Source organism: Sciurus carolinensis, chromosome 11 (genome assembly GCF_902686445.1).
Source record: "Sciurus carolinensis chromosome 11, mSciCar1.2, whole genome shotgun sequence".
NCBI classification, from domain to species: Eukaryota; Metazoa; Chordata; class Mammalia; order Rodentia; family Sciuridae; genus Sciurus; species Sciurus carolinensis.
The window spans coordinates 7,871,133-7,898,407 of NC_062223.1; the positions used below are offsets into that span (position 1 = coordinate 7,871,133).

General features: G+C 40.4%; 1 protein-coding gene across 23 annotated transcripts in view; it reads right to left on the reverse strand.

Moving 5' to 3' along the window:
• Window positions 1–27,275, reverse strand: part of Ppp6r3 (protein phosphatase 6 regulatory subunit 3) — a 131,611-nt gene that overhangs the window by 27,943 nt on the left and 76,393 nt on the right. For 14 of the 23 annotated variants that reach the window (XM_047517185.1, XM_047517184.1, XM_047517182.1 and 11 more), the window contains 7 exons: window positions 19,036–19,165; window positions 16,576–16,728; window positions 14,618–14,767; window positions 13,148–13,212; window positions 9,428–9,543; window positions 8,254–8,339; window positions 1,925–2,011 (listed from right to left, as the gene is read on the reverse strand). In XM_047517185.1, coding sequence (XP_047373141.1) covers window positions 1,925–2,011; window positions 8,254–8,339; window positions 9,428–9,543; window positions 13,148–13,212; window positions 14,618–14,767; window positions 16,576–16,728; window positions 19,036–19,165 — 787 coding nt within the window. The remainder of the gene's footprint in view (window positions 1–1,924; window positions 2,012–8,253; window positions 8,340–9,427; window positions 9,544–13,147; window positions 13,213–14,617; window positions 14,768–16,575; window positions 16,729–19,035; window positions 19,166–27,275) is intronic. The other 9 variants (XM_047517191.1, XM_047517190.1, XM_047517188.1 and 6 more) reach the window with 1 other exon arrangement.

The following is a 27,275-nucleotide window of genomic DNA, read 5'->3' on the forward strand; positions in this document are numbered from 1 at the left end:
ATTATTATTCTTCCTACTTCTGGAGGTTTATGAGGTGCGGATAAAATTCACAAGACTAGGCAGGACCGAGGTAAGGGTTGTTTAAGTCAGTCAGTTTTATTACTTGGATTGCTTCATATGCATATCAGCATCAGTGAAAACAAAACAGAACAGAAGAAATTCTCTAGGACAGATATGAACCCTGGAACCGCATATCACCAGAAATAAGGGGACTCACTTTCTAGATGTCTAAAATTAATCAATTCTACATTCAATCAGTAGCTGGGATTCCAGGTACTGAGTGTACTCAGTGGTAGAGTGCAAGCTTAGCATGTGCAAGGACCTGGGGGTTCGGCCCCCAGCCCCATTAAAAAAAAAAAAAAACAAAGAAAAAGAAAAAAGTTTAGGGCAACTTTTTTCTTAATCCTGGAATTTGGAAGTTCCAAATTTACTAGCATATTTTAAAATAGATGCTTTAGGCATTCCATCAGATGATTTACATTTAATAGCACCAAGCTCCTGTACTCTAGAGGTACAGGAACGTAGAGAGCACTCCTGACTGGGTGACTCTTCAGCAGAGAGGCTGCTGTCAAACTGCTTCCTGAGGCAAATACCAGAGAGCTCTAGGAACGAGACAGGGCTGCTTACAGGCGTGAGGTCTCACAATCAGCTATAGTGCACCCCCTGGCTGATCAGTGCTGCCTGAAAGCAAGGTGCTACTCTTTGAGAAGGTTTGCACTGTTGCTCTACAGTGCTCCCTGTAGGCCTGCCACTCTCTGGTTCTAACTTCAGGAGACTGGTACTAAGGGGCAGAAGTGTCAAGAACCAACAGGGAAGACAGCCAAGTGTGGACATGCCACTTGAGATCTATTTGGAAAAGGTGAATGCTAAACTACCTTTGTATCAAAACCAAACAACTGCTTAGCCTCAGCAACACTAGAACACGACAGGCATGCAATGTGGAAGCCAAAAGACGGGGGAGCATTAAGACTCAGATCCTTTCCTGGGCCCTAGTAAAAGACGAAGCTTAGGGCTGGGGTTGTGGCTCAGTGGTAAAGTGCTCGCCTAGCACACATGAGACCCTGGGTTTGATCCTTAGTACTGCATAAAAATAAAGTAAAGGTATGGTGTCCATCTACAACTAAAAAATACATTTAAAAAAAGACAAAGCTTAGTGACTGAGAAAAAAGAAACCAGTGCAGAGTGGGAAGGTGTCTCCTTAACTCTACTGTCATACCAAAGCAATTTACAGGCCAAGAACATCTAGACCTCCCCATACAATAGCTAATCGCTTCTATTTTTAGTTCCCAAACTTGATAACCAGCAGAAAAGTAAAATAATTTGCTGCTTCATTAGTTATACCCTGCTTCCCCACCCCCCCAATTAAAAGAAGCTGATAAATGGAGATGAATTGAAGACAGAAGGGTAGGGCTGGCAAGGACTTACTTCAAGCAAAACAATTTATATGTCACTGTAATAGCACTTAAAGATATAAGAAACATACCATTAATAAGGAATCATTTTAACAAGCCATTTGGTGCAGGGATGCTGGTAAAAGTTCACTGTTACTTACATTTTTCAAGTCTTATTTCTATTATTCATATCCACAAGTCTCTACTACGTGAATCTATTTAAGCAACAACTCAACTATTGTAAAGGTCTGCATAATACACATGTGTGAGATGACTTGCTAATTATTCAGTTCATTCAACTTTCCTGAAAATTTGCTTGAAAATGTACTCATCATTGTTATCAGTATAAAACAGTCCCTAGAAATAAACCTACTTCTCACGTACCCAGTTTCTCACTATTTTAAATGCTTCTGCCAAACTAATTACCCAGACCACATTCTAATACATGATCTGACTCCAAGGTGATTCGAAAATGGCAACTAAACTAAGCATTTAAAATAAAAACAAAGAGCAAAGCTTTAGGCATGACTCACTTGCTGCAAAGAGGAATCCTGTGAGAAACCCGTTTCTTTAAAGTCAATTTCATCATCACTGGATGAATGAATATGGCAGGTTGTAACCTATATGCATAAAAATGTAAAAAACTATTTAACATAGGAAAGTTTTGGACATTTGTATCAGCATTTTTATGGAAAAAAAAATCACATTCAGTTTTTCTCTCAATGTGTAACAGAAAAAACAAAAGTAACAATTAGGTTGTCAAACCCACCCAACCAGCAGGGCACGAGACGTGGTCTGGCTTCGTGGCCCGTTGCAGCCCACTTCTGGTTACTTCACTCCTCATTACCAGCATCACCAGGAATTAGAGTCAAAAAGGAGACGAGTCACTCCATTTAAGGGGTTACTTGAATAATTATTGCCAATTAAATGTTAATAAGAAAGGTTGAAGTAATGGTGCAGACGAGATACAAAAATGGTTGTGTGCCAGGCCTGAAGGGCAAAACTGCAATCCCCAGGGATTACTAATGAACCATGAAAGGTAGTAACCGTGTCACTTAAATTCTTGAATTTCCTGCCCACACTAAGAACAGCACTGTCCATAAACGCTAACTTTGAGTCAACAGTCCCTTGCTCATAAAAAGAGCCCAAATTTCCTGCCCCTGAAATGTATCCCCAGAATGCACAACCAACTCTCAGTAATTAAGGAAAAACAAAGGTGCTCACCAATTCATGGATAAGTGATTTTTATTAATTCATACAAGTCACACAAAATTAGGGGGAAATGTGTTAACAATTAGAAATAAGATATACAAATGACTGAGTACAGTATTAATAATAGTAACTGCTATACAGCAAGTGGTAAATATGAAGTCTATAAAATTCTAGAAATGAACATTATACTTCTGAGGGTAACACACTGTATTCTCAGAGCTATTTATCCTGTATTTTTCATAGAAGTATTGTGGGCAGAGAACACTATGCTTAGCAGAAGACAACTGCCAACTCTTGAGACTATGCCTAACAGCCTGAAATTACAGAGACTGGCCTGGTCTGCTTTGGAAGTTGTTCCCACACTGTGTTCAAGAAGCCCAGTGCACATTCTCAAATAGGTCTGTATGAAGTATGGCTTGTGAAATTCTCAGTAAACCACTACCTAAAGATTACTCCTTTTGCTCTGTCTAACCATCTTTGGTAAAGACACTAAGCCCAAGTGAAATGTAGCTGCGATAGCTAATGTCTGCAGTGACCTGGTCCCCACCTCCCCAGCCCTCCCGAAGGTGTAAAGCACTTGCATTTCCAACTGTTCGTCTGGTCTGACAAAAAGAGAGGCAGTTTGCTAACACCGAAGGGCACCTGCTCGAGTCCAGAGCAACTTCAGTGAACAGCTGAAGAAACAGGACTGGAAGGCCTAAGAAAGCCCAGCCCATGGTATGGGATGCTACTTGGTTCAGGCAGCTGTCATCTTACAGGACAACTGCTGTCAAGCAGATTCAGAGGTACCTTGGGCACATATCACGCTCAGCCAAAGTGAGCATGAGAGGTGCAACTTCCGGGTGGGGTGCAGAAACAGAATGATTCAAAGAGCAAGTCAGATGCACTGAAGGAGAAAGAATAAGCTGGCTGCTCTTAGCTAGGTCTTGTCTAAGTGCAAGCAGGAAGCAATGCATCCTCTTTTTTTTTTTTTTTTTTTTTTTGCCAGAAAACCAGTTTATCAGTTCAACAATTTTGCTGAGGAAAGTTTTGCAGAGCAACTGCTTTGTACCAGACCCAGTGATGCCCTCACATGTCCTACTCATAAGATCTTCCCCAAGAGCAAACTTGTTTCCTCAGCAAGTTACTCTTTGTAACAGCAACACTAAGCAAGCACACCCTTCCGCTATGTTGACGGAGGGTGTGAGTCTACCCAAGCCATTCCAGTTTGAACACACTGACAGAATGAGGTGGAAAGACCACAGCTTACCTGTGGGAAAACTTGTTAAGCAGAATCCCAACCAGTGCCCACTCAGATCCACGTGACAGAGGTCCTCATCTGTGCTGCGGGACCACACCTTCTGAGGTAGTGCTAGCTCGGCAAGTGCCACCTTCATCCTCTTCTTAGCTAAAACCCTTGGTCATGGTGTGTCCTGCAGCCACCTACACCTGCCCCCCACTTTCACATTACCCACAAACCCATCATTCCTCAGCAAGTCCATTAGAGCTCATGAGTGAGGCACCATGCCACCAGTCTTGTGGATTAATGCTAACAAGCCAGCGGGTCAGTCTCCTGCTCCTAACTCTGTTTTCAACCAGCAGCCACAGTGATCTTTTAAAATGCACAGCAAATTACTTGACTTTTTTATTTTAATTTTTTTAGTTGTCAATGGACCTTTATTTTATTTATTTATATGTGGTGCTGAAGATCCAGTGCCTTACACATGCTAGGTAAGCACTCTTCCACTAAGTCACAACCCCAGTCCAAACTACATCACTTGTTAGTTCAAAACCTAATGGTTTCTCATCTCATTAAGAAACCCAGGTGTCTACCATGGACAACAGGGTGCACACATTTAGGCTATTCAGTTCATCTCTGGCCATGTGTCTTCCTATCGTCTCCCTTGCACACACTGCCTGCATAAACTGGGAACCAGCAGTTTCAGGGCCTCTGTGCTACCCTTTCTTGCTTCCCTCCAAGTCTCCACAATGGTACCTGCTCAGTGAGGATTTCCTTGACCATCTATTTTAAACTGCACATCTGTCCAAATGTTCCCTAACTCCCTCCCTGCATTTGCTCCTGAGCATTTGTCATGTGAAATATGCAGGTGACAAACTGTGTGTGCCTCACTCATTTGCTATCTAGGTCTACTAAAGCAGGGGCCTTGTCAGTCTTTTTTAGTACTCTTACCCTTCCATGCCTGGCACACAGCAGGCACTCAAACATTTTCTGAATGAACAGAAATCAACATACCACTAACGAAAACAAATACAACGAAAACCTAACGAGAAGACAACACTCGGGCCACACAGATGTACTGGAAGTGAAGCACATGCTTGCTGCTGCCATGAAAACAGCTTCTGAGGTGCTGCCTTTTTCCACAGTAAAACTTTTAGCTTTATTAACTGTTAGAAGAAAAATTAAACAGGTGCCTTCTTCATGGGGGCTGCCAAGGAAAACTCCAAGCATAATGTGACCATGAAACTCTGAGGCCCATCAGAGCAGCGGGAGTTCGGGCTCATCTCCTCACTACTTGAGTGGACCCACTGCAGGCCCAGCATCTGCCCACCCTCAGGCTGGTAACACCAAACTCCTGCTTCCACTCCAACCTCCTGCCGGGCACGTCACCCATGTGTCCTCCAACCACTCTATGCCACCTCCGCACACTGTCAACGATGGGAAAGAAGCACCAACACTTTTATTAAAGTACACTTTTCCCATTGGAGAGAAGCAGAGAATGAAACAAACTCAATTTTCCAAAGTTAGTACAAAACTTCATTATCTACCTAAATCCTTGCCAATTTTCATAATTTTGTAATTTGGGTAAAAACACTAAAGTCTTTGCATATCATTAAAAGATGAAGTTTTATTTACAGAAAACCCCCCAAGATAAAAACAAAGGTAGTACACGAATCTACTGTGCACACATTTTGGCATGATGGGGTCAAAAGACTAAAGCAGGGGCTGGGGAGATAGCTCAGTTGGTAGAGTGCTTGCCTTGTAAGCACAAGGCCCTGGATTTGATCCCCAGCAACAACAACAAAAAAAAGACTAAAGCAATGTCTCAGGGTTTAATTAAAATGCTGCAGTACAAGCAACTGTAGCTGGGGACTGGCATGGCTATGTAAGTGAAAAAGTCCTTGGGCCAGGATCCAGCAGGACAGGTAAGGGCTCAGCGTATAAATGAGTGCATCTTTGTTGTGAACATAAAAATAAGAACAAGCCAGGGCAACAAACCAACATATGAACTCAAACTGAAATAAACACCCGGCAGGTATCTGAGCCATCCTAAAACCAACTAAGCAAAGGAGTAGATCTAATCTACCTACTTGGAAAGAGGCAGGAATAAGCAATCTACTACCCAACTGCCTACTCTGTGATGAACATGTTAGGAGTGCTTTTACTAAGACCACATGCTGCTTTCATGTGTGGCCATTCTCTGTTACTTTTCCAAGGGCAAGTAAAGCCCCCTGTATTTAACAAGCTGTATTTATAGTCTGATTCACAGTAGCTTATTTCCCCATAGTGCCCATATCCACTGAGATAACAGCTAGAAAGCAACTGGGCAAAAAAATGAAGAGCTGGGAGGAAGCGATTACAATATCCTTAGTGACCTAGGATTAATATCTAGTTATCCTCAAATACTTGGAAGATCAGTGGTCCTCGAACAATACAAAGCAAAATTCCTTCCTGGAAGGGCTTATGCTCTGGGACCAAAGAATTGAAGAGGTCTGGAGAACAACCTGAATGTCTCAACAGACAGCAAAATCATGGAGTGCGGCATGGTGGTGACAATGTAACAGGGCTCTATGATATATCTGACCACTCTGTCACACAGGTAATTCCCCCTACTTCATTTTATTTGGAGAACTGAGCTCCATTCTGAGTGACGGATGGAGCTCATGGTGACTTTCCTTCCAACACAGGGGTAAATGCCTATGAATGATTGACTCAGAAGGGGCTGAACCTGTCCTGGGTGATGTGGGTCTATGCCCTCCATAGGGACATGCACAGATCTATATACTCACACGGCAGATTCACTGGCGACATGAGGGGTCGGAGTGTTGTCTGGACTACAATGAAGTCCTCCTTTACTACAGAACTGCTCACCAGAGGAATCTGCTGAGTCACCCAAGATGGAAGTCTTTTTAAAAAGCCTGATAACAAATTAACTGGACACTTTTGACTTCTTCTTCTGAAGTAATTCAAAGGATACTTTTAAAAGAAAGTTTCCCAAACAAAATCAGAACATTTCTAAATATTCCTTTCTCATAAGATAACAAGGAAAAAAATCTCCTTAAAGGAGACCATGTAGCCTGCATTTTTAATAAGGAATTAATATGGAAGTCTCTAAAATTAAATGGTTAAATCTCACAGAATTGGAGGACAAAGTCAATGTACAAAAAAACTGACTACCTAGAACACCCAGGTGATATGTTTCTAGTCCAGTTCAAATTACTTGAATCAATTCGATTAGTGAAAAGAACCCAAAACTAACTACAATGGTAATATAGTTACAAAAATGCCTTAGCCTTTTCTCGACAACCCAGAGTATCAGTATGAACATTAGTTTTTTTTGATGGGATGCAGCTCCCACAGAAACACTAGGCTCTTACACTCATTTTTAATTAAATGGTCCCACAGAGTTCTCTCTATAGGGAGGTCTACTTCATGACTCTTCCAACTTTTCCCACTTCCTAATTCTATCACTATATTCACCTTAAAAAGCAATTACCCTACCACTGTCAAGACTGGAAAAGGGTAACCGAATCTGTCAGAGAGTCCACCGAGTCAGAGGCACAGACGCCTGAGAGGCTGTGGCCCAGGATGGGTGAGCTGGTGACTGCTCTGTTGCTCTCAGAGCTGTGTCCCTCTTGTTTTCTAGTAATGTTCTCAACAGATAAGGCTGCCAGATACTTGAAAAGCTAGCGTTCAGGTGTTATTATATTCTAGAAATTTAAGAGTACACCTGAATTTCAAATGACAAATTAAAGGCTGGACAGCGCTACTCCTAGGTCAAGGCTGCCACTTTATCAGTTGGCAGATACTTACAAAAGAAAATGCTTTCTTTATCTTTAAAAGCAAAAACAAAGCAATACTTACCTTAAAATTTAATGCGTTAAAAAAACAAAAATACATTCCAAAGTCCAATATAATTTTTAAGAAATTATCAATGCCATTATTCCCTGGCTAAAAGTACCAATTCTGTTAAGGGTTTTAGTGCTTAAGTTTCAAAGTCATCTATGAAATTTTTCCCCACTGGGAATTACCTAAAATGAGAGTGAACTCAGTAACATTAGAAAACACCCACAGGAATATTTAGGATTTCTAAGCACCAAGGTTACCTGAAACAAGGCACAAACCCCACAGAATAAAAGGAAGGCAGAGGCTGTTATTGAGGTGCCTAGGGAGCAGGGCATGAAGGGAAATGATGGGAAGTAGAAACTGGTGGCTTTTTAGGGCCTTTTTGTCATCCAAAGCAGGTAATTAGGAGCCAACTGGACAATGAGCAAGAATGCTGTGAATACTGACTTCTGTTCCAAGGAAGATGAACTCATCCGTGGCTGGTGCTTACTGGGCCAAATGGAAGATCTTTTACATTTTTCTGAATAAATGGGAAAGACTTAAGATCACTAAAAACAAAGAGAAATGCAACCTTGTAAAACCTACTAGATCTACCGTGTTCCTCTTGTTTGTTTCTCCTAAGGAGCTTGTGCAGAACGTCTCCCATCGCTCCCTGACATCATCGGGAAGATCTTGGAGTGAGAAAACGAGAAAAGCATTATCAGAACAGTGACCCACACAGCACAGAGACAGTCATGATGACTTGCCAAGCCTGGGAGTTGACTAGCTTCTCAAACTGCTCTAAGATAATATCTCCTAAATGTATGTCTCTGAGCCAACATGTGGCTATGTATGCAATAGAGAAATTCAACCTTCTAGAGACTTTAAAGAAAATGATATACAACTACTTTTCAGATAAAACAAAACCAGGGCTGTGATTCTGGAGGCCTAGCTACACTAAGTGGGTCATCATACCCACCCACGGATGCACATTCATACAGGCACAAAAGACATCCCAGCAGCAACTTCCCTGAAAATAATCTAGAACACTTGATCGCATCACACAGTCATTTCTCCTTGGTAAGGACATCAACTATGAGGAGGAATGGGTGACAACTGAGCTTTTAGAGTCCATGCAATAGGTAACAGTCTCTTGAACAAACATTTATAAGAGAGAAATAGGATACACTGGGAAGTGAATTTTGTAGCTCACTGTGAACAAACTGCTTCACAGTGTGGACACAAACCCAGAGTCCACAGAGGTCTGAGGCTTCCATTCTGAAGAGGACTCAGGGCCTGCATTCCCATTAAAAGGTATTTGCAGTTACTTCCAAGTTAATCTTAGGCTGATTAAACTTACATGGTAGGGGAGGAAAAAGTGTCCTTTAGGAGTCAAGACCCTTCATTATAAAGATGGAGATATGGAAGAAATGTTGACAAATGCCTTAGTATCTAAGTTAAAGGAATTTAAACCATAGGTGAGACAGAAGTCTTCATAAGTGTGTGGGGGCAGGGACATAAAAAAATACTCAAAATACTCCAAAGAACAATTTAGTGAGCAATGTTCTTTAATCAGTGGGACAATGGGTAATTCCAGCATGTTTAAGTCAGCCAGCACCTACTAGAAGGATAAACAGTGAAGACCCATATTTAAATCCCCAATTTGTAAAATAAAAACAAACTCCACAGCCAGCTATTAAAAATGCAACCAAGGGCTTCTATTTACCCTTAAGCCCTCCACTGATCCAACAAAGATGTAATTCAGATTGTATGAGCTCACCTTTGATAAGCTGCTGCACAGAAGCACTGTTGGGGCCCTTGTCAGCACTGTGCACGATACAGTTAGCTATTCTTGTGAGGTGTCCCATGTAACCATGCCGTCTTCCTCCCTCGGCCCTGACAAGGGGAAGAACAAATGTTCATATTCCACATAGGATGAATACTGAGCAAACACTGTGGACTTTGCACAACATTCTGATCGCAGGGCACCAGTGAGCATGACAATGGACAGAAAAAGGAGAAGAAACAAAGGGACGGAGAGTGTGAGAGCATCCCCAAGCAGCACAGCAGGGAGGCATGAACTGGTCCCTGGAAGAACATATGGCAGCCTCACTACAGGACAGTCTTCTCAAACATCCAAACCAATCATTAATTACCAAATAAAGTATCTTAAACGAAACACACCTCTCACTGATGTCTAATGTAAGAGTAAGGAACTGAGGTAAGAATTCTGCTGGTCTATTTTCCTAAAAGACATCAAATTTTAGTCATATCAGTTAACAGAAATAATTATCTACCAGTAGCACTCCTCAAGTTAAGCTCCTGGTGATCTGAAGGATCAGCCAAGACAGACAGTGAACCTGTACCTGCCAATAAACCACTTTGGACATAAGCATGTAAACCTAGTCTTCATTCCTTTTCATTCCTGGGGGGTCTAATCTTCCCAACCATGATCAATCTTTACATTTAGATGAACTTTTCATATCACTATAATTTTTCTGCCTCTTTACAAAGTATCAAGACTTTGAATTCTATGAAATGAAAAGATTTTTTTCTTTTTGATTGCAGATAATGGGGTACAAACTGAAGAGATTTTTCTTAAGGGAAAAAACCTTTCAGAAGTCACTAAAAATTCGTACTATGCTTGGAGACTGGCCTAGAAAAAATATCCGCTGGAAAATTTTGGGTGGCCTAGGGACACCTAATGCTCTTAGCATGCTGAGATGCATGCTAAGAGCTTCTTTTAGTTCTACAATAAAAATCAGATACTTCAGCCTGAGCAACTTAGCAAAACTCTGTCTCAAAACGAAAAGGGGTAGGCACGTGGTAGAGTACAGGGGAAAAAAGAAGATCCAGAAACTCAAGTCCTCCTAAGGACATCTTACTTTCCTGCACTACCTCATAAGCCCACAGGTGAGACCAAAGTCCCATAGCAAGGCTTTGGCCTGGGGTTTCCAAAGTGTTCCAAGTCTCTGGTGTAAGGAAACATCAGGAAAGCTGCTTCAGGACACCTCTCAGTGGGGGCAACACTTCCAGATGGCCTTCAGAGGATAGGCTCACAGGGACAGCAGAGTCCACAGAATACTCAGGTGCTTAAGTGAGGAGGTGAAGAGAGACTGGAAGGTAAGGAAATGGGCTAAGATGGAATTGGATGTCAAATGGGTCACACATAGGACCCCCCCTAAAAGAGCTCTGTTTGGAAAAACGTGTCTCAAGTCTACCCACACTAGTCCCTTGCCACACAAACTAAATGCCAATTTCCCACATAGAGTCAAATCAAAACCCTGTTAGTGCATACAAATGCTTAAAAAAAAAAAAAAAAAAAAAATCTAACTTCACAAAGTACAGCTGACATCTGCCATGAAGCACCTAGCTCTCCGGGGGACCACAGACAAACAAATCTAAGTAGAGATAATGCATCAAGAAACTCCCCGGAGAGAATTGCCCTTAAAGGACTATGAGACAGCTTTCTGAGGAGATGGGGACATTCTGTCTTGACCATGGTGGTTGTTATGTGACTTCATGCCACAGCCACAATTCTTAGGACTATACATCTGAAAAGAATGAATCTTGCCACATGAAAATTTTACCTAAATAAACCTGACTGAAAAAAGGTACCGTCTCTTCAAAAAGTGATGCTGGGGATTTTGGTGATTCACATGCAGAAGAATGAAATTAGACTCTTCTTAAAATCAACTAAAAATGTACCCAAAGACCTAAATGCAAGACCTGCAACTAAAAGTGCTAGGAAAAAACATAAGGGAAACATTTTGAGACACTGGGTTGGGCAGAAAACTTTTAGGTAAGACTTGCGAAGTGGTAACAGAAGCAATAAAAGATAAAGGGGATATATGAAACTAAGAAGCTTCTGTACAACAAAGAATAAAGAGAGTGAAGAGACAGAATGGGAGAAAATATTTACAAGCTAGACATCCAAAAAGTGATTAATATCTAGAATATTTTTAAGGAACTCAGAAGCAAAATAATCTGATTTAAAAATGGGCAAATAGGCCTGGGGATGTGACTCAGTAGCAGATTACTTGCCTAGCATACTCAAAACCCTGGGTTCCATTCTCAGCAGTAGGAAAAAAAGGGGGGTAGGGTGGGGCAAATGATATCAAAAGACATCTTTCAACAGACCTCAACACTGCCAATCACCAGGGAAATGCAAATCAAAATCAGGAGGAGATACTATCTCACCCCCATGAGAGAGCTACTGTCAAACACACACACACACACACACACAAATAAACACCAACAATCATGAGGAGAAGGGGGAACTGTATTTCTGCAGCTGGTAGGAACACAAATTAGTGGAGGCACTAGGAAAGCAGTAGAGAGGGTCCTTTAAAAATGACAGGTAGAAATACCATAGGATTCAGCAATCTCACTATCAGGAATCTATCAAAAATAGATGAAATCAGGCTGTGGAAGAGAGGCCTGCACGTCCACACTTACTGGAGCTTGGTGTATAATAGCCAAGATGTCCCTCAACAAATGAATGAAGAAAGAAAATATGATACATACACACACAATGGAATACTGTTCAGTCATAAGAAGAATGAAATCCTGTCATCTGTGGCAATATGGATGGAACTGGAGTCATTATCTTAAAAGAAAAATAAGCCAGGCACAGAAAGACAAATACTGTATGTTCTCATTCACGTGGGAGCTAAAAAAGTTATCTCAAACAAGTCAAGAGTCAAACTGTGGTCACAAGAGGTCAGGAAGGGAAACAGGAAGAGGGCAGAGAGTGAACCCTGGTGTGCTACAGCACAGTGGGGTAACTTTAACTTGCCACGAATCTCAAAACAACCAGAAGAGACGGAGTTTGAGGTTCCCAGCATTACATAAATGCTGATTATCACTGATTGAATCTTCACACAGATATGCAAATAATCACATACTATCCCATTTATATGTACAACTATTTGTAAAAATCAACACACACGCGCACACCCATAATGAAGCACATCTGAGAGGGTTTCACAAACCTGCCCTGTGCTGCTTCAGAGCTCCCAAGGTGTCAGAGGAATGCCTGCTACAGACACAGCCACTATGCCAGTCCTGTGACAGGACTGCTTAAACGTATCAACTAACATTTCACATAGCCTGTCAATTAGCTACAAATTTTCTAGAAAAAAATATTAAACAATTTCTACACTTTAGTTTCATGTACCCAGGGGCTCAAATCTACACCGAGAATGTGATGAATAGGGGTGAGCAAAACAAATATGCTAAGCTAACAATCATCAAGGAGGACTTGAATTCATGACTCCTTGTTATTCAATTCCACCATATTCTCAGAAAAACAGACTTCTGAATAGGCCTGGGGATTCCAAAGGCAACACAGGAGGGGAGCAGGGAGGGGAATCAAAACATATAGACATGCATCTGTTACAATATAAGTTATTTCTCTAAGGAGGGCAGGGTATGGGGGGGCGGCATTTTCTTCAAATTCTAAATCAAACTGAATCCTTTTTGAAAAAATTTTACTTACTGTTTCTTCTCATTCATTTCCCAGGCTTCAAGTATTCGTTCTATTAATTGGCATTTCTGGAAAAGCTAAAAAAAAATAAAATAAAATAATAATAATAATAATAATAATAATCTAGTTAGCATTTACCTAACTGTCGAAACATCAAAACTTCACAGTCAAGCAGTGCACCAGATGGACAGATAGGGGTGTGTGTAGGCAGCAAGTTTTACAGGTGACTGGCCAACCCACATGCAACCAGGTGACAAGTTTACTCCAGACCCTCAGAATATTGCAGAAGTCAACAGGACTATGCCCCAGAGTGTGTACTGGGACACTCACTACCTCAGGGCTGTCACAAATGAGCAAACCCTGTGACCTGAGGCAAAGCCAAGAAGGATATGGTAGCTTGGACAATTTGGTCAAGAATACAGAGTCTGACCAAAATTAAAACAGAATAAAAAGTATTGTTTGGCAAGAACCTAACTCAGAATCTAAACCAATACGTGTACTTTTAAAATGCAAGCTACTCAGACTTCCATATGCACGATCGTTCTTGTACTGATATTAAAAACAGGCATGTCTTGTCAGAGTCCTGCAAGTCAATAACAGCTGTTGTGGGCTGCATCACTGGATGTGCAAGGCCAGTTTCACTCAGACGGCATTCCAACTGCCCATTACTTGGCAACTTCAGGCTAGTCTTTCCTAACTTCTGGGTCTGACAATAAACCAAGGGTGAGCTAGAAAATTTCATGAAACCACAGAACGTCAGAAGAAATCTGAAAACTAACTAGTAAAATCATCACTCAACATCACATAGGACTTGCCTCTCCAAACTTTCAGTCCTGTGTTCAGCACCAGAAACCAAACTCTGGTATGCCAAAGAATTGTTAAGATGTTCTCTGAAGTATTTAAATTTCTATGGTTCTTTTAATCTTCAAAGGATGGACAATGGATGGATATAAAACACCCCCCACACATATATTTATATATGTTAAATATATGTTGAATATAATATATACATAATATTTTATTGATTGATTGATTTTGGTACTGGGGATTGAATCCAGGGGCTCTTAACCACTGAGCAACATTGCTAGCCCCTTTTTAAAAGATATTTTATTTTGAGACAGGGTCTTGCGAAGTTGCTGAGGCTGGCTTTGAACTCATGATACTTCTGCCTCAGCTTCTAAAGCTGCTGGGATTATAGGCATGTGACACCATGCCCAGCTCCAAAGGATGTATTTTAAAGACTCAATTTTACCAATGAAACAGGCCAACTTAGATTTTTTTTCTTAAAAGTTCATTCAAGGACTTTTTATCCAGAATTTGACTTCTACAGGTCAAATTCATTTATTAGAAGTGAAGGAACATATGACAGTAAAATTTTAGGACTCTGAAATCTGTTCTTAAATCTCAATTTGTTACATACTAAAGTGGAAAACTGCTATAAGGAGGAGACAGTGGAAGCATAAGAAAACCAAATAAGCTCACGTGTTTCAATAACAAATTGTCACCAGTGGAGTCCTGATCAGTAATTGTGCCATCTTCTGTGTTTTCAAAAGGACTGGCAAGAATCAGTGCAATACAAATTTCCACTTGTGTATGCAAAAAGTTATTCCATGTATATTTGAAGAACATGTCCTACAAAATAAAAACAGTATGTTCTTTAGTTTCCTCAATGTTTAAACCACCTCTTTAATATCTTTACAGAATAGTGATTTATTAAAGGAAAAATGGTGCTCCTCAGTTCAATTAAAAAAAACAGGACGAGTTTGTTTTCTAGTGGCTTGAAATGCCACTCAATAGCCTAAATATCTTCGTTCATGCGACATGACAGAATTTGCATGAAATTCAATAGAAACCAACAGTAAGTAAATGAAGACAGTAGTAAATTTCTCAGAGAAAGAAGAATCTTTGTTTTCAAAGCAACTAATGCAAATATAAGTTCAGCAAATTTTCAGTAATTTTCAGAGATTTGTAAGAATTTTATTTTGATCCAACAAGTATTTATTGGTGCTTTTGTGCAGGGTACTGTGCCAAGTATAATATGGGAGACAGAGGTAGACAAAAACATGGTTCCCATTTTAAGAGTACTTGTAATTTAACAAAGAATAACCATTTCTTGCTTGTGTTAACTCCCAGAACTGCAGCAAAACTGAGGTGATGGCATGTGATTCTCCCAGAAGCACAGGGTTTTCCAAATTACCCTTGATATTAGTATCAGAAAAGGCGAAAATGTCACAGAAAAGCACAAAATGTATTTACAATATGGCTGAATCTAATTATCTCAATATGAAAACATAAGGCTTAATGACTCATCTGGAAGTCTTATTCAGATTTATCACCCATTCAAAAGTTCTAAAGATTAAGGATAACCTAACAACAGTTTTACATATTCATCAGTAAGATTAAAGACTAGTGACCAATGACTTTAGGGAGAGCCTGAGGGAGAGGCAAAGGTTTATATACCATCAGAAGGAAGGGCAAAGAACCATGACCCCAGAGGGCAATGACTATGCTACCAAACTGAAATCCTCTAAATTTTCATCTCTTTTCCCAAATATTTCCTGCTTTCTATGCTGCAGAATAATATGTTACTTAATCAGCTCCCAAAACAAAGCCAAAAACATCTCAGTGGCCCTAGGAAGTACAGTGGCATGGCTGATGGCCTGTATGGGCTTGCCACTGGGTGACTTCAGCTTTGGCTTTACCACTCAGTACCCACGGAAGGTATGCCCTCTCTGGGCATGATCTGAAAAAGATACTCTCACATTCAGGAGCTTTATACCCAGTAGCATATGAAAGTATAATAAGGTACATGTTATCATGCCAATCTTATATGGAGCAAATACCTCCTTTGGAACATCCCCTCAGATCTGCTAAATGTATGCTAAAAGCAGATGCCTTGTGAAACCTGCCAAGTGTTAACTGTTATGACTCCTGCGCTGTAGGTGGCAGAATGGACACTACATACACGATCTCTGGAGCTGGGCTGTGCATTCTAAGCTCAAACCATGGCCTTGGGGAATGCAGAGGGCAGGGAAGTCCAGATCACTCCTGAGGTTTTCCTCCTCCTTTTCACTAATAAGCAGATTAACAGCTGTTTCAAGTTAAAAAGCCCTTATGGCCTCGGATCCATGAGATATATCCTAACGTAAAGAAGATGGAGGCTCATTATTTTGCAAATTTTGAAAAGAAACCAATGCTACAGTTAGCAGGAATGGTGTGTGTGAGACCAGGCTTCTGGGGAAGGCCTGTCTCCTAGCTATCTTTGAAAGGCTCTATCATACAGTTCTTTAAACACAACAAGTGACTCTTTAACAATTAGCAGCATCCAAAATTTATGATATGACCAAGAAAGTCATTGACATATAGTGTCAATTTGTAATATTGAGTTATATATCCATGAACTTCAGGGAAATTCAAATCTCTGTGAGGGAGAATCTCACCAATATGACTCCAATGCTGTTCAGTTCCATAAGGTCCCCATTTATACTGCTGGTATTGGTTTGCAGCAAGCTAGAAATCAACCTAATCACATTCAGCCGAGTGTTCCCCACGGGAGGATCCAGTACACCCCAGGTGGTCTTCATCACACTTTTCTGAGGAAGAAAAGGTTTCCAATCAAATTCAGTTTAAGAAAAAAACAAGCAAAAGGTGTATATGCTGAGACACACATAGGTTAACTAACCCCACAAACAATTCAAACTGAATTCTATGCTTAGAAGAAAATAAGCTGCTGTTCATAGCTTTACCAGATGATGAAACAATCAAGCAATTTCCCGAAGTATAAATTTATAAGAAATCAAGTGTACCCCTACCAACATTCTAAACTGTCATGAGCAGAAAACACATAAACCAAACAAAAACAAAACTAGAGTATTTAGGATTCTGACTAGAAATCTAGTAACTAAAAAGAGCTGACAAGTGCTTTTGGAACACAGTCCTCAGTTGGTACCAAATTCATGATAAAAATACATGCCTCTGTATCATAATTCAGAAAGATGACCAACCTAAACCTGTTTTTATTCATCAAGGGGATTTCTACAGTTTGAAATTACTAAAGATGAAGCATCAGGAGCTGGGGCTGTAGCTCAGTGGCAGAGTGCTTGCCTAGCATGTATGAGGCCCAGGTTTGATCCTTAGCACCACATAAAAACAAATAAAATAAAGGCATACTGTCCATCTATATTCTGCCCCCCCCCAAAAAAAAAAGGAAAAAAAAAAAAAGAAGACAGAAGCACAAATTATACCCTGGCAGCCATGCTTGCCCTTTCAGAAGGTCCATCAACACCAGTAGATGCCTCACTCCCTTCTCCTGAGGCCTAGTGGGATGGTAAGGTTAACTAACAAAGCTTCACTGTGGTTGAGTGCAGGTCAGCAGTGGAACCCTTCCCTAGCATGTGTGAGACAGTGGGTTTAGTCCCCAGCACTATGTGCTCACAACAATGAAGAAAGCAAAACCTTCGTGGACTGCTCACACTCCTCATCATATAACAAAACCAGGTCAGCTGCTCAAGCCTGGAGTAAACAAGAAGTCCCAACATGATACACCTCAGTCTTGAATCAGGGCCAAGAACCATCCAATGCTGTCTACTTGTCCACCTAGGGAGAAGCTGGGGACCATGCAGGAAACTGGCCAGGTCCTTCACCACATACCTCTCCTCTCTGCTCCTTCTCCATCTTCCATTTGTATGTTCTCCTCTCCTAAACCATTCTTCTTTCACTACCCTCCTTTTCTTGTTCCTAGGACTGACATGAGGGATGCCACTGATGATCAAGCACCAACAGAAGCACTTTCCACAAGAGTGAGTGCCCACACTATGGTCCACACCCAAAACAGGCTGAATGCAGACGTGATGCTATGGCTGAAAGGGCCCAGCAGGATGCCACAATCTAAGTGCCAAAGGGGAACTCCTATTTGTTCAATGACAGCACCAGAGAACATCTGAAAAGACAACCAGGATGCTGGACTAAAGGGTATGGACACAACTTATTCTGTGCTTCCCCTTCCTCCAAATAGTTTAACAGAAATCATCCCCTTGATGAAGTGAGTATCCTACTAGCTAGTATCCTAAATTTGCAATAACCCATATAGAAGATTGTCATGGAGATACACACTACATAGGACAGTGGATCCAAATACACAGGGCAAAAGGAAGTAGGAATGTAGGAATGTGGGAGAACCGGGGCAGAAGCAGGACTCTCACAAAACAGAAGAGCCCATCTGAGTTCAGAAGTGAGCGTCTCTTATCCTACTCTAAACCTGTGGCCCACTCCAGGAAGCACAGTATGGACGGATGAACACCACTCGGCCTGCAGAACCCTGCCACAGCTCTCCACGGGTGTTCTGGAAGGCCACCCACACACTGCTGATGCCCTCCTTTGCAGGCTTCCACTGTGTCCACACTCTTAGACTTGCACACACAGGGGCCCTTCCTGAAAACTTCACACCCGGGTCCCACACTTTCCATGCTGTACAATAAAACTTGAACCTCCTATTCTTAATTCATTTGTTCACAACTGTCTCCACTCTTAACAAGAAAATGTAATTTCAAAGATCAGTGCCTAAAAAATTAACTTTACCTCAGGGATGTGAAAAGAACATGCTACAAGAAGAAAACTGCTTATTGTATTGGCATATAAGGATCCAAAAATTTAGAGACAGAAAGAACAAAAATCTGTTTCCTAAGCAGACAAGTCTTTAATTCAAATTCTATCTCAATCACCAATTTAGTAAGTAAAGTAGTAAGAGCCAATTTAAAATGAGTTTGGGAGCAGAAGGACCAGCACACCTGTGAACCTATCTTGCACGTGCTGACGACAGCTGGTCCTGTGACTCCCAGGGCGCATACTTTGCAATGACACAACTGCTAGCTGGCCAGTCAGGCTCAGGATGGCTCGCCTACCTTGGGTGGCTCAAGCAGGAGTTCATGAAAAGATCCGAGTCTTCCTCTGATGGCTTCTAGAACACTCTTGTTGACTGAACAAGCTGAATGACTCATGCCTGGTGGGCAGATCTCTATATGGCCTTCAAATCTTGAAACAAAGCAAGGTTACCTTAGTTATTACAATTTCAGGATAGATCCCTTCAAGGTGCTCCCTATACCCATGTAGGCAAACACTTATTGACTACATAATTACATAATGATGACATCAACATCTCAGGCTATGAGAAGGAACAAAAGCGCAATAAAACAAAAGAGGGTGTATTAAAACTTTGATGAGGATCAGCCGATGTGACCTGAAACCCAAAAAGAGCTACGGTATCCAGTGAGAAATAGATGTGATTTCTCCATATTCTCCTAAATCTCACAACTCCTATGACTATTACATTGATAGCATGTCTCTGACAAGAAAATCTGGAAAGCAAACAGCAATCTGATCCCTGAAATGTACAGGACATCATATTGCCCACCAGTTTGAGATGTTAGTAATAAACAGGCCTGTACCTGTTTCTTAGTCATGCTGGGTAATCAACATTGTTCTACTGAAAAGGTTTAAATTGTTCCTCTACATGAAAAATCAACCTACAACCATTACAGCCCTCTCCTTATATGAAAACAACTAGAAATGGAATGAAACTCCAAATTCCCAACGGGTTTAAGTGAACACAAGGACAGAGTCCCATGAGGGGAGGGAGGACAGCAGAAGGAGGGTCTGCAAGTGAGAGTGTGAAGTTCAAATAAAAAGGTAGACCAGAAAGTGGCGTGCCAACTCCACAGCAGTGCAAAACAGCTGTTAACAATGTCACTGCTGCAGCAAGACAGCCTGAGCCCAAGTTCACCTCTTCATTTACCAGTTATTCTGTAAAATGTGGAAAATGGGATCATGCCAGAGCATCTCTCCTGGGACCACTATGAGAAGCATTGGAACCAAAGGGCTGAGAACACTGCCTAGGACACAGCCACCACCCAGGGCACACCTGCTGCTACGACTACCGCAGAGAAAGGACCCAGGGTGAGCCATTCCTAGCCTGAGAGCCATGTGGAACAGCTTTTGAACCTCAACTATTAGGAAGGAGGGAACAGAGAAGACCTCTGATTTTTATTACTGTTATTTTTTAATGTGTAAGGGTTTAATAATTAATATAGCCAAATATAGCTTTCATTATAGTTTCTATCTAGGGTCATGCCCATAATTCTGTGAATATTTTTTCTTCTAAATTTACTTTTGTATAAAATAACAGGAACAGGCAAGTTTGTTTTCCTTCCATTTTCTTAGCCATGTTTCTAGAACAACTGGTCTCTCCTCACTTATATAAAAGAGACATATTAAGCTACATACTATTCCTTAATCATTCATTTAAGTTTTATTCATTCAACCAGTGAATACTTAGTAAGCATTGATGTATACACCAGCCCTGACCTACACGCTATGGTCGGTGTCTATGGTGCTCTTACAACACTTACACTGGTCTCACGCTGGCTTTTCATTATAACAGTGGTGCATTTTAACACGTGGGAGGTATGTGGGTAACATATTGTAATATGTCCGTCTACAGAAAATGGCACATACTTTACAAAGTGGCTATATCACTCTGCAGGCACAAAAATGACATGTGAGACTCCAATTGTTCCAGTGTTACCAGAATTGAGCACTGTCCAGAGCCTATGAACGCCACCATCCTAGGAAAAGGCCTTTGAAGAGGTAATTAATGGAGGCTCTTGAGATGACAGTGTACTGGATTATGCAAGGGGATTAAATGCCATCCCAAGTGTCCATCCAGAGAAGGCAATATGAAGACAAGGCAGAGCGATAGCCAGAGGCCACGCAGTGCCAAGAAGCACTAGAAGAAGGAAGAGGCAAGGACTGGCTCTCCCTCAGCACCTCCAGGGGATGTATCCCTGCTCAACCCTGATCCTGACTTTTGGCATTCAGAACTGTGAGAGAAGAAATTGTTGCTAAAAAGTCACAAAGTATGGGGCATTTGTTTACAGCCACAGCAAACAAATATGGGTCCTTCAAAGGGTATGTAGTTGAATCCCAAAGTGTTTTAACTTGAATCTCATTAATGACAAGTGATGTTGGTCAATTTTCATGTATTTATTTATATACATATAAATATGCCTTTTATTCTTTAGCTATCTACTCTTTTTTTTTTTTTTTTTTTTTTTTTTGGTGGGGGGTACTGGGGATTAAATCCAGGAGTGCTCTACCACTGAGTTACATTCCCAGCCCTATTCTTTTGGGATAGGGTTTCGTTAAATTGCTGGAGCTGCTCTTTAACTTGTGGATCCTCCCGCCTCAGCCTCCTGAATCCCTGGGGTTCTGCTGAAATCTTTTGACCTTAAAATTGGGTTGTTTTCTTGTTATTCAAGGTGTGTGTGTGTGTGTGTGTGTGTGTGTGTGTGTGTGTGTGTGTATGCACGCTTTATCATTTTAAATGTAAGTTCTTTCTCACATATCTGCTGTGTAATTATTTTCTGGCAACCTGTCTTACTTTTCTAACAGCAAAATTGTATTTTTAAAATGTAGACTGAGCTATCAATTTTTTTCTTTTTGTAATGCTGGAGAATGAACCCAGGGTCCTATGCATGCCTAATAAGTTCTACCACTGAGCTGTACCTCCAGCCCAACTTTTCTTACATAGATTTTTCTCTTCTGGAACTTTAATAGCTTTAGCATTAATGTTTAATTCTAGAATCCACTTTGAGTTAATTTTTCATAATCCACAAGGTACCTACAGAGGTCCAGTCTTTTTGTACATGGATGTACAGTAGTTCCATGAACACCTGTTGAAAATACCACCTTTTCTCCATTGACCTACCTCCCCATCTGTCACAAATCCCACATGTGCAGGTCCCTTCTGCACTATAGGTTCTGTTTCAGTGGTCCGTGTGTCTATTCTTTTACCAATAGGTCCTGAGATTACTCTGGCTTTATAATAATCCCTGAAGTCAGAGTATAAGGCTTCCAATTTGGTCTTTTTCTTGCAAAATTGTTTAGTGGCTACTGTATTTCCTTTGGATCTCCACATAAATTTTAAAATTAGCTTGATTTCTATTTAAAAAAATCCTCATTTAGATCTGGATTGGAACAGCTCTGAATCTACAAATCAGTTTAGAGAGAAATGACATCTAACGAATGTTTTAATACACAAACACAGTATTTCCATTTATGTCAGTTCTGATTTCATCAGTGTTACCATTTTCAGCATTAAAACATATGTACATTTTAAAAATGTTTGAGTTCCATTTTTTTAAATTTCACATTCCAATTATTCATTGCTAGTACATAGAAATAAAATTACATTTTTAATACTTACTTTGTAACCTGCAATCTTGTTAAATATACTTGTTAGATCTAAGTGGATTTTGTTTTAGGACAGTTGTCAGGATTTTTTAAAAGACAACACCTGTGACAGTTCTACACTATCTCTTCCAATCTGGATGAGTTTCCTCTCTGGCCTTCTACACTGGCTAGGTCTCCTGCAAGGAGGTAAGCAAGCACCCCAGCGGTGACTCTCCTAGCTCTGACCTCCATTGGGGGAAAAACCTTTCAGTCTTTGACCATTACGAATTATGCTATTGGACTGGGGTCGTGACTCAGTGGTAGAGCGCTTGCTTACCTAGCAGGTGTGAGGCACTGAGTTCAATTCTCAGCACCACATATAAGTAAATGAGTAAAATAAAGCTTCATCAACAACTAGAAAAAAATATATTTATATAAAGAATTATCCTATCAATGGAGTTCTCATAGAGGGGTGTGTCAGTTCCATTAGTTTGTTGATGGATTTTTGAAGGACAAAAGAGCCTTGTACTCCCAAGATAAACTGCAGGTGACCATGATGTATCACACTTCCAATATACTGTTAGACTGTTGGGACTCATCAATGGAGGATTTCTAGGTGGATAGAAAATTTGCTGTTGAAGGTTTGAACAATGAATTTAGTTTCTACAATGGATACGGGACTTTTCATACCACCATTTCTTTTTTGGTGATATGTGTAAGAAAAGTTTGCCTGACAGGAGTTTCTTCTCTTTCCTCATGGAACTTCTATAATTGCAGGATCATTGTTTAGTTCTATGATCTATTTCAATTTAACTTTTACATAGTGTGCAACATGCAAATGATCTTTGGCATTTTTTTTTCTTTAAGGAAGTTAAATTACTCCCTTTACTAAATTGTTCAATTTATTTAATGAGTTGCTATTATTCTTTTAATGCCCACAGGAACAGTGGTGGCCCTCTTTCATTCTGTTGCTCTTTTTTGTTTTTGTAATTTGTATCTTTTATACTTTTTTCTTAGCCAATCTAGTTAAAGGTTTATCAATCACTGATCTTTTCAAGAACTACCTTTTGATTTCATTGATTTTCTCTTCTTATTTCACAGTTCCCTACACCCCACCTTCCCCAACTCACAGGGATGAGTTAAATTCAGGGATGTTCTATCACTAAGCTACACTCCGGCTCTTTTTATTTTATCTGAAGACAAGGTCTCACTGAGTTATAATTCCATTGATTTTTTTACTCTTAAGTTTTATTATTTGTTTTGTGTTTAATTTGTTTTTTCTTGTTCTTTGGGGTTTTTTGTTTGTTTTGAAGGGGGTACTAAGGATTGAACCCAGGGGCACTCTACCACTGAGCTACATTTCTAGTACTTTTTTATTTTTTTATTTTAAGGCAGTCTTCAAGTCTGAGGCTGGCCTCAAACTTGTACTATTCCTGCCCCAGCCTCCCAAGTCACAGGGATTACACGAACCGGCCACCACATCCAGTCTGTTATTTAGTTTCTTAAGGGGAGAGCTTAATTACTGACACATTCTTCCTTTTTATCTAATGTAACTATTTAATGCTGTAAATGTCCCTCTATTGCAGTTTACGGCTTACTATAAGCTCTGGTATATTTTGTTTCCATATCAAGTATTCAATAATATTTTCTTCTTTGTCATTTCTTCTATGACGTTTGGATTATTCAGCAGTGTATAATTCCATTTATAAAAATTTGAGGCTAATTCAGAAATCATTTTTATTGATTCATACTTAGATTCATTCATATATAGATTCATAAAGCATTATGATCTAGATATATATATTGCATGATTTTTATTATTTCAAATTTGTCTCACAGCTGAAAACTGACCCTATCTCCACGCTATCAGTTGAATGTTTGTGTGTTCTCAAAATTCTTATGTTGAAATTCTAACTTCCAGGATGAGGGTGTAAGAAAGTGGGGCCTTCGGGAGGTATAATTAGGCCATGAAGGTGGGGCCTTCATGAAGAGAAACCAGAGTGGGTTGCCTTTCTCTCTGTGAAGATGCAGTAAGAAGGTGGCCATCTGCAACCCAGAGAGTAGGTCCTTAGTAACCAACCACTGGATCTGCCAGTGTCTTGATATTGAACTTCTCAGCCTTCAGACTCTGTTAAGTTGCCCAGTCTACGTAATTTGTAAAAGCAGTCCAACTTAACAAAGACACTTGGTGAAAGTTCCATGTGACTTGAAAAGAATATGCATTCTGCTCTTGCTGGGGAGTATTCTAGGTGTCAATCAGCCTGAGTTAATTGCTAGTGTCGTCCAAGTCTTCTGTACTCTTTAAGATTTTCTGTCTAAATGTTCCATCAACTTCATTAGAATAATTTTAGATATACATAAAAAGTATGAACAGTACAGTTCCCACATACCCACACCCAATTTTCTATATTAACACCTTACATTAGCATTGTATATTTATCACAATTCACAAATCAATACTGATACATAAAATCCATACTTTATTCAGATTTTCTTAAGTTTTCCCCTAATGTCTTTTTATCTATTCCAGAATCCCAGGATACAACATTTAGTTGTTTATCTCCTTTACTCTTCTTAGCTGTGACAGCCTCTTGCTTTCTGAATATTTTGATAGCTGTGTACTGTTCAGATAGTCTGCAAAATGTCTCTCCATTAGGATGTTCTGATACTTTCTGATGGTCAAGGCCTTTGAGAGGAAGACCACAGGGTAGAAAGACATCTTCAGTGCATCCTACCAAGGGCATGCACTGCCAACATGACATAACACTGCTGTTGACTGATTACCTGGCTCAGGCAGTCTGTCAGATTTCTCTAATGAGAAATTTCTCTTTTTATTCTTTTCCGCACTACACTCCTTTGAAAGTTACTACATGCGACCCACACTTAAGAGGTGGAGTTACGTTCTAACTCCTGAGGATGGAGTACATATAAAATCTATTTGGAAATCTTCTATATGAGAGATTTGTCTCTTCTCATGTATTTATTTGATCATTATGGATAGGTTATTTTATAATTTCAGCTGTAATACAATACTACTTAATTTTATTTTACATATTATTTCAGCTTTAGCTATCCGGAGCAGTGTGTGTTTGGGCACTTCCTTATCTCCTGTAGCTATACGATATTCCAGACTCATCCTGTACGTTTCCTGTCCAGTCACAGCCATTTATCCAAGGAGTCCTGGTTCCTTTCAACAGAAAATAGTATTAGAAACCAAGCTTTGGAAACTTGCTGTGTTTGTTTCTGGTGCCATGTCATTACTTCTGGGCCAACTCAGCTCACAGCAACTGTCTTTTTTGTTTCTTTGTATTTTATGATGGGTCATTTCTGATGTCCCATGCTGATTTTCTCCTCAGTTACGTCACAGTTTATCAATAAGCCCTGGGCATTCTTAATTTGTGCTGTTGTTTCCATTCCCAGCATGTATATAGATCCCCATCTCTTTGCATATTGTCCACTCTTCCTACATGCCTTCAATTTGTTGATCATATTCATATTAAATTATTTTCTGGCAGTTCTAGCATTTTTGAGTTGAGGTGCACTAATATTTTGAAGACTTTGTTAGGATTTTTCTCGTTTTACAATTTTTGGTTGACAGATGGACACCCTGAATAGGAGAGTAGAAATGCTGTGTGGAACACACAGCATTTATACAAGAATGGATCCACCTTTTTTTTCTTAGGAGTCAGAGTGGGTGACTAAATCAATCTAGTTGGCAGCTGAGCTAGGTTTGGGTTTTATTGTACTATGATTTCCTTCAGTGCACTAAAGACTTCAATTTTGTCTCAAATTACTTTGTATTTATGGTTAGGGCCAGTGTGCCAAGCTTTTCCTCAACCTCTGCTCCACCTGCTTCCCTTTAAACTGGCTCCTCCCCACACTAGCCTTCCCTATGGTCACGAACTATTGTTACTTGTTCCTCAATACTTGGCGGCCTGGAGGAGAGGGACAGGGTAGGGGTGATGCTGTGTTTTTATCTGGGGGAGGGGTTGGCCTCAGTCTTAGTGATCTTTCCCTCGCTCCAGGTGGGGAAGCTCTAAGGGTCTGGACTCAGAATGCATTCTAGCCTCTCCCTGTCCCCGCCCCGGCCTCCCATCTCTTTCTTCTATTGGTCTTCATTGTCTTCAGAGTTAAGGGGCTGTTTCACTTTTTTCAGGGGCTTAGGAGTCTGGGACAAGAGGAGAGAAAAATGCTAGAGAGGAGAGGGAACTGTGCCATTCCCCAAAGGCTGCTGCCCCACTGCGGAAGGCGGCACCTCCTCGGGAGCTCTCACTCTCTGTGCTCTCCCCTCTCCTATGCCCCTCCCTTCTCGCTCTCCCCCTCCATTAGTATTCGCTGAAGAAGGGATGGCAGATGTGTGGAATCACGTGGGTATCCCTACCTTCCAGGGTTTCTTCACTCTGCTGACCTTCTCAGATACTCTAAGAGTTAAATAATCTATTACTTCAATGTTTATTTTAAAAATCCCCTCTGAACTATAATTTTATCAAGATGAAGAAAAAACTGTATATGAAAACATACCTCAGTTGTCACAGTTTAAGATCTGAACTGTAACATGTACTTACCTCTTCTTATATTTGGAATTTTGTTCAAATAACCTGGAATTTATTCTATTTTTTCAACATTTAACTTCTTGTTTCAATTATTTATTTATTCTTCACATTTAAATTTATGATCATATTAATTTACACACCTCTACCTGTTTCTTTTTTCTTTTCTGATACTGGGGATTAAACCCAGGAGCATTTACCCTTGAGAAACAGCCCTAGCCCTTTTTATTTTGAGACAGTCTTGCTAAGTTGCTAAGGCTGCCCGAGAACTCGTGATCCTCCTGCCTCAGCCTCCCAAGTGGCTAGGCATGCACTCCTGTACTTGGTTATACCTGTTCTTGACCATAACTTTTCAGTATGTTTCC